At 39.5% G+C, this 8,340-nt stretch overlaps 1 protein-coding gene across 2 annotated transcripts in view; it reads right to left on the reverse strand.

Moving 5' to 3' along the window:
* The window catches only part of LOC309570427 (cytochrome b5 reductase 4-like), a 32,825-nt gene extending 24,485 nt beyond the window's left edge, over window positions 1–8,340 (reverse strand). For both annotated transcript variants that reach the window (XM_082277240.1, XM_082277239.1), the window contains exons 1-4: window positions 8,229–8,340; window positions 6,941–7,094; window positions 4,052–4,152; window positions 1,953–2,037 (exon numbers count right to left, since the gene is read on the reverse strand). In XM_082277240.1, coding sequence (XP_082133366.1) covers window positions 1,953–2,037; window positions 4,052–4,152; window positions 6,941–7,094; window positions 8,229–8,303 — 415 coding nt within the window. In that variant the 5' untranslated portion in view covers window positions 8,304–8,340. The remainder of the gene's footprint in view (window positions 1–1,952; window positions 2,038–4,051; window positions 4,153–6,940; window positions 7,095–8,228) is intronic.

Below are 8,340 nucleotides of genomic sequence, written 5' to 3' on the forward strand. Positions count from 1 at the left end.
GAAATGCAAACTTCACAGAATATGGTTTTCTGGAAGGATAAAAGACTAGAATTACTGCTGGTTAATAGGGAAGTAAGTCAATCACTTTTTGATAATTCAAAAGAGGAGGATACACAACCTTTGAGGAATCAGAGTAAACCTTGAGAATCTTACAGTGAAGGATTTCAGCAAGTCCAGTGCTGGAGTGTTCCAGAGAAGGGCCAGAAAGCTGGTGAAGGGTCTAGAGTGTAAATCCTATGAGGAGTGGCTGAGAGAGCTGGGGTTGTTTAGCCTGGAGAAGAGGAAGCTGAGGGGGGACCTTACTGCTCTCTACAATCCCTGAAAGGAGGCTATAGCCAGGTGGGGGTTGGCCTCTTGGCTGTGCCAGGGGAGGTTCTGGTTGGAGATCAGGAAGAACTTCCCTGAAAGGGCTGTCAAGTATTGCATTAGCCTGCCCAGGGAGGTGGCAGAGTCACCATCCCCAGAACCGTTCAAGAGATGACTGGACATGGCACTTAGTCTATGGTCTAGTTGACAAGGTGGTGGCTCTTCAAAGGATGGACTCGATCTTGGAGGTCTTCTCTGACCTAAATGGCTCTGTAGTTCTGTAATCAGCTTGATTCTTTGTTAACAAAATTACTTTTTTTCAAATCTGAAATGGCTAAAAGTGACACAGGCAACAGAATTGGTTTTATATAGTTGACAACCTTTATTCTGTAAATTTTACTGCAGCAAAATGGATAGCAAAATAATTACAGAACAAAGTAGAAAAAGTGAACAGCAGAGAAGGGACTGCCAGAGACAGCAGGGGCAAAGATATCTTTATGCTTTACTGACTGGCTGTCACAAGAATTCCTTCCGGTTGCAGAAAGGTTAGGTTAATAAAATCAACAGAATTCATGTTTACTATTAAATTTCTAACTAATTAAATTTCTACCTGACAAAGTAGCACTAATGTCTCTGTAATGCCTCAACTTAGTGAGGTGGTCATGCTGCTGAGGTTTCTCCATACTTTGCAGCATGTACCTTAAAAGTTCCACCCTGGAATTAGCTACCTAGCATCATGGAGATGTAAAATACTACTCCACGCACAGACCAAACTCAACCTAACTGTTAAGATGATGTTATCTAAGCATTAAGCAAGCATGCAGAGCACCTTTTTAGGAGTTGAAGAGCTACAGAATGGCTGTAATTGTGAACTAAAGGATGCCACAGAATTGGGAAAAAATAGTTGTAATCATTAATCCTTTCATGTTTTCACTGCAGTTTTGCTAAGGGTCAATACTGAGTAACAGTGTCTGCTTCCCAGGCATAGGAAATTTTGGCTGTGGTCTACAAACTGAAAGACAGACTGAAGATTAAAGTTTCTGGAAACCATCACCCACATTCTAAGACTATACTACATTTCTTACTCTCCTGGCTCAGAGGAGTCTGTTGCATCAGCAAAATTTTCTCAAGGTAAATTCAAATGAAAGGACCCAATAAAGTGTTCTGGAAAGAATAACTGCCCATAAAGTGTATTCAAATATCTTGATATGTATGTAAATTGCCAGACGTATGTAAGGTGCTAGAACCACCAGATTGAAAATACTGACTTTTATTTCACGATGAGAACTGCTTATGACAGTTTGCCCTCTGGGATAAGAAGAAAAAAGAGGGATCTTGGAGGAGAGCAGGGCAGGAAAAGGTCTCTTCTATCCACACAGACATATAACACACACAGCTCTTTTCTAATGACTAAAAACAAAAGAAAAAATGTAGCAGTACACTACTTATAAAAGTCTTCAACTATACAACAATTTCATCTTCAGGTATCTGCTGTAAAAAAAAATAATATATGCAAAAGCCTTCAACTCTGTGCAAGAATAGAGACTCTCCTCATAAATATGAGGTGATTTAGGATTTCTCATAATTTCCAGATAACTTTGGAATAAAGTATAATAGACAATATTTCATTCTTAAAAAACCCTCACCTTTTGGAGCAGCAATAGGCTTGACAGCCATTCTCCCAACAAGACATTCCTTCAGCATTGATTCATAATTGACCCAACGATGAACCTACATTAACAAAATATTTTTTCATAAAATTTGGAATTCTTACTATGTTGTTCTATGCACTGAAATAAAAAAGTTCATTTTTGTACATTGACTAATAGAATTCATTTAGCAGATTATTTCTTAAACACATTAGAAGTCACTATTACATCATTCAGTACTTATTTGTTCTTCTATTACAGGTGTCATGGAATTAAATGAAAAAATAGGATTATGAACAAAGTAGCAATAGGTTAATTTACTCATTTATGCTTTTCAATATCTGAACATCATAACCTTGAGCTACAGAATATATTTCAGAAGAGCATTTTTATGATGCATGCTACACAACTAACAGAACAAAGACCTTGTCATTACCACAACGTTTATTAGTCTTGTTTAGACAAGTGAAGGGAAAAGGGATTAAGGAAACAAACAAAGAATAACAGTTAAGCCAAACAAACACCTCCTACCAAGCTGGTGTATTTCTGTTTGCTTCTGTCTTACTATCACTGAATCATTTGGAAATTCCCTATTTTAAAAAGTAAAATAAAGTGAAGAAAAAGCAGTAGCTTTACAGACCAGAACTGGAGAACTTGTAGAGGAAATGGATGGCAGAAAAGCGAATTCTGATAGGGCATCCAGGATAACATCACAAGAAGAGAAAAGGAAACAAAGTGTTGCATGACAAATTTGAATGGTATCTAGATTTAAAAATAAGAACTTTAATCTGGACTAGCTAAGGAGACGAGATAAAGAATCCCATCAACAAATTGTAGTTTCCTCATATACAGATAACAGAAAGAAATGAAGGATTATGAATGACAGTTAATTTTTCCAGAAATTTGGGGAACACTAGCAACCTACCAAACTCTCAAAAAAAGACCAGTATCTGACAGACACAGAAAGCAGAAGGGAAAACAAATGCCTCAGGTAACAGGAAAGTCATAAGCCAGAAACAATAAAAGTGAAAAGCATAGTTTCAGGATCTAAACCCGCTTTCAGTCCCATGACAAAAAACCCTAAAAAAAAAAAAAAAAAAGGTAGCAAGCACATATCTGAACAACTACAAGGGCTTCCCCACATATTCTTGATGTCAAGACTCCTGTTTTTAAGGACATCATAAAATGACCCAGCCATATAATTCCAAGCCACAACTTGATACTACAAATTTCTTGAAAACAAAGAATTATGCCCAAATCCAACACTTCATTTGTGAAAAGATTAACCAAGGATAAACTCAACAAAGACAAAACATTATTCATCTTTATTTACCTCATTAAAAACATTTTTCAAATAAAGGCATAACATACTCTGATGCACGAAATATAAAGAGGTAACAGAGAAACAGAGGAGATTTCTTTTCTGCTCTTTCCCAGTTTCTCAGCTAAACCTAGTGAGTAATGGAAATGTCAAAGAATGTGTTTCTAAAAAATACCAACTCAGTGAATCACATTTTACAGCAACAAGTTTGCAAGTGATTCCTTGCAGAAAGCCCACCCACGCTGCAGAACCTTTATTTTCTGAGTCTTTTCAAAACATTTAAAGAAACAGTACACAAATAAGAGACCAACTCTCATCTTGTGACTTGTTCACCAGTAAACAGAACCTCTAGCATTTTTTCTGATAACGCAGCTGCCAAGTAAATAGTCAAGGAATTCTACGAGCATTTTGCAAAAAGTGAAAGCTCTTGGAAAAATAGGTCTCTCCAACAACACTAATTAGTCATTGCAGCAATTTATTAAGAAGGTGGTATCTCAAATTGTTGCTAGCTTTATTGCTATTTCTGCTAAAAAAGAGCTCTAATTGAAGCATAATTCTAACAACATAAAATGACCATGATGTTTACTATGGCCTTTTGATACAAATTTTAAACTACATGTCCCTTTCAGCACATAAAAGTGTCATTCTGAGCAGTGACCCACTGCCTTTCCTTAGGACTGAAAAGGTTTCCACTGAAATGTCCTAGAAATAATCACAAAACATGCATTTTTCAAAGTATGGTGAGCAAGTGTCATTTGCTGCCAGTTGTTCTCACCTGATCAAAGAGATCTGTACCATCAGTTCCTGCTGCTTTCATTAGTTCATCCTCACCACCTGGATGATATTCCATGTATGGTGTGACATTATATACAAATCCTGAAGAAAATATAATTTAAAAGCATATGAGCAGCATTTCTACAACCACTCCTGTCTCCAAAAACAATGGAAAGGTTAGCACAAATTAAAGAATGTACTAGTAGACAGACAGCATAATTAGAACAAACAGTATGACTTCACAAAAACAGAAACATAAGTGACACAATTGTATAGAGCACAAGAGCTATCTTATCACATGGAGATGCCAATCCTACAGTGCTGTACCACTTGCTCTTGTTTAAGACTTCAACCTAGAAACTGAACATGACGTATCCGAGATAGAGGGTAAAAGTACCACGGGCAGGTTTAAAAAGAGACAAAATTGAACCAGCTAGTGCACAGAATTGTTTTCAGTTTCTTTTCCAATTAAGTTATCCCTGAAGTGTTGCCGTAGTTATTTCCCTACCACCCAACACCATCATGGAACGAAATGCATACAGGAACAACGTGTCTCACACAAGGAAAAACTGTCGCCATCAGCAACAAAGCTTCCATTCTTTCGATTCAGCAAAATAAGAAACTTAACATAGCTTGTGTTCATTAAACGTTTACAACTCTGGTAGCAATCTGTCCCAGTAAAAGGGCTCAGCAGTGTTTCTACACTGGCAGCAAGATAAAACAATGTTTCCTCACAGGTCTGAAATGATAAAAACAATTACTGTTGCTAGGCAACTGGGTTATTGGAGGCTGAAGAATGCAGCTATACACAGATTTAACCAGAGACATATTGCTGTTAACATGATTATTGCATCCCCACCTAGCTGAAAATTTGAAGATATTTAACATTATCAAAACAGGAAGCTACCAGAAGTACAACTGTGGCAGTACTTTCAGAAAAAGCTTTCAAGACATTAGGAAGTGTACATTAATTACTTCAGAAGGAGAGAAAGACATTCAGCACTGAGCCTGGGGGCAGATATACTTGGGGCAATCCTAGCTGGCAAGAACAACCATCCCAGTCAACAACAAAGACACAGTCAATAGTAAAGGAAGGATCTCAGTACCCTTTACTGACCTGCTCTTCTGATGGCTGTATTCACTGTGCCATCTTGTGTGCAGCTGTGATTACTGCACACAATAAAATATAAGTATCTGCATAGTCATGGCCTCCTGAATATTACTCAAATTTACCATCAAACTTGCTGGAGCAGAAGAACTATCATTTATATACCCTTCATGCTTTTTTTAACTCTCCTGAACCCCCCATTTATACCCAAATTGTGGCCTATATGACAGCTTTCTTTGATCACACTGGGGTTTTGAACAAAGTTATCTCCTGTTGCTCTTTTATTTCACATTACTCTCATGAGTTTCTGCTCTTTCATATAGAGACACAGTCTAACTGCCAATGCAGAGACCTCATTTAGCTTTTCCATAATTATATTGTTTTACTAGCTCTCCACATATGAGGGCTACAGATAATCCACCATGATTTTCAGTTACGATGGTTTTTTCACTCGTCATCCAAGAACAAAGAAAAGGCAGACATGGAAAAATTTAAGGAATAATACAAATGCAGCTTGATGGAGTTCGTGTAAAAAACAGAGATACAGTGAAGGTAGGATGAGTTAAAAACTAAAACAGAAGCATTTTTAGGCAGTAATTCTGTCTGCAGCAGATGTCCCTTTTTCAGAGAGAAAAATGAACAGATGTCCATAGCAAACAAGATTTTCTTTAGCTCTCCTCCCTCTTCACTAGCACATGCAACTGCAGCACAGGTAATTAACAATCCTAGTATTTTGCTCAAAGGCCAGTACTGAGTAACATGTTACTTTTACTTTCACTCTCATCCCCTTTAACAGCCAACAATAATACAATCACCCTCACATGGAAATTCTTAACTTTCTTTGCTGAAGTTCAAACATGACATTTTATCAAATATCAATGCTGTTCCTTACCAGATCAATGTTATCACTAACAGAACCACTCTTTCTACAGAAATGTCCCATTAGCTACTCTGATCTTCTTAATCTATCTTCAAAGAGATTGGTGTTATCTCCTAACAAAATTAAGGTGACATTTATGTATTTTAGCCTCTAAATGATTAAATTGCAGAGCAAACATTTTACTCCTTTCTGTAGGACCACTAGGAACTTCATTTGCAACTCTGAAAATACTCTTCTAGCCACAGCTATTGCTCCAGACCATTGCTAAACGTGTAACGTATGATTCAACTTCTGAGCTGAAATGTCATTAAAATAATAACAGAAATAGAATTGCATAGTTACTACAGGTATTTGTTATTGTAGACAGAGAGTACAGTTGTTCTGTGTGGCAACAGTCATTTGCATTACTAAGTATTATTTCCTAAAGACCATTCTACACCTTTAAGTAGTATTTTTAATATTTATATGCCTATGGATGCTCTAAAGCAATCCCTAAAAATAGTCAACTGCTCAAAATAATAAACTGCCCAAGGCTGAGGAGCGTACATGTCAGCATTTTCAGACTCCTATTTTCTTGCTAAGCCCTTTTTATTTGGTACATTACCTAAAATCTTGTGTTTTATTATTTTCACAGGCATTTATAAAATAGGTATAAAACACTCCCATTTAAAAGACTTCTTTAGAAAGGCTTGAAAGCAAAGAAAATCTTTGTAACACAAAATCTCCTACTTGAAGTTATGCCCAATTATGTCACAATTACACCTGGCCTAAGCACAGGACGTGCATAGTTTTCTTTTGGCATGTGGCTTTTGTTGTTGTCGTTTGGGTTTTGTTGCTTCTTCCTTAAGTACAGAAAAGAGAAGCCAGGTAAAAAACACAGAAGAAACATCACAGCAACTGACCTCTTATACATATCCAGCAGTCCTCCTTTTTGTTGTGTTTAGAGAGCTCATCTTCAGTCACTTCAATCAGCCTCCCTTTCAAACCAGTCAAGTCCTTCCCACTTTTAGTTAGCCGAATCCAATCCATAAGACTCCTTCCTGGTTTTAAAGGTACCTGAAAAATAACAAATGTACAAACAACTTCAAACTCTAAAGGAAGAAAAAGCCATTCAAGACAGTTTTCTAAGCTCCATAGGAGAGCTCAGACAAAAGAAAAAAGAAATAACCCAACTCATATTATTCACTGATATTTGGGAGCCCTACTCAGCAGTAAGGGTGCTTAAGGAAGCATTGTGGGTAGTAACACAGACATACTGAACATCAACAAACATTAGGATGACTCTTCCCAAAGCAGACTGAAGATACCAAGTCTGCCTGTGGTGGTAAATCATTTAAGATGCAGTCTAGAAACCCAGGAGCAATAAAGAAAAGAGATTTAAAAATTATGGTCAGGTAAAACAAGGTTTGCCTTCACAGCATTCATAAAGACTTTGCACAAGCCCTACAGCAACTGGAAGCCTCACCCAGAGACAGCTGGGACAGAAGTCTGGTAGCTTTCCAGAGAAGTATTTCCATGGCCTGCCCTGAAAGGCAGAGCAAGATCTTCAGGGGGTCTAACACCTTCCTTTTCAACAGCAGCACAGTCTGAGAACCCTTTTGATCCAAACTTTAACAGCAGGAAACGGGGTTAAAGAACTGCGGTCGTACAAAACCACAGGAAAAAGAGAAGCAAAAAACCTAAAGCGTACATAGATAAACCCACATCTTTTAATGCTACTTTAGTCCATGTCTGCTGTCTAAGCGAGGTCTGCAGACAACAAGTGTTCTCAAAACCTCTCCAAAGAAGAAGATCCAACACATAAAGCATAAGCTGCACGCAATAATTCCAAGGTGAAAGTCTTCATCTCTGCACAGGAGGCACAACGGGCAGGCAGTACCGGAAGCGTTATCACCGCCGCCCTCTCAAACGAGAAGTACCAAGCGCTTTCCAGCGACGCAGCCGAGCCGGCCCCTCGCCCGAGACCTTGCCGCGGCTCCTCGGCGGCCGCTGGAGTACGAGACCGCTGGAGGGGAGCGGCCGGCGGCAGCCCAGCCCCGGCGGCAGCCGGGAACCGACCGGGAACCGACCCTAACCACCGCAGCTCGGCCAGGCGGGGCCAGGCCAGGCAGCCGCCGCCGGCGCAGCGGGGAAAACGCGGGTGTCCTTCACGATCCCCCAAGCGACAGTCAGCGGCAGAGCCACCCCTACCTTGCTGCGGGCACCCGCTGCCGCTCGCTGCTGGGAGCCGGGCGCGGGGAAGGCCGGCGGCGTCACGTTCAGCATCCTGCCGGGCCAGGCCGCGGCCGGGCCCCGGCGGGAG

Source organism: Coloeus monedula (genome assembly GCF_965178545.1).
Source record: "Coloeus monedula genome assembly, chromosome: 2".
Taxonomy (NCBI): Eukaryota; Metazoa; Chordata; class Aves; order Passeriformes; family Corvidae; genus Coloeus; species Coloeus monedula.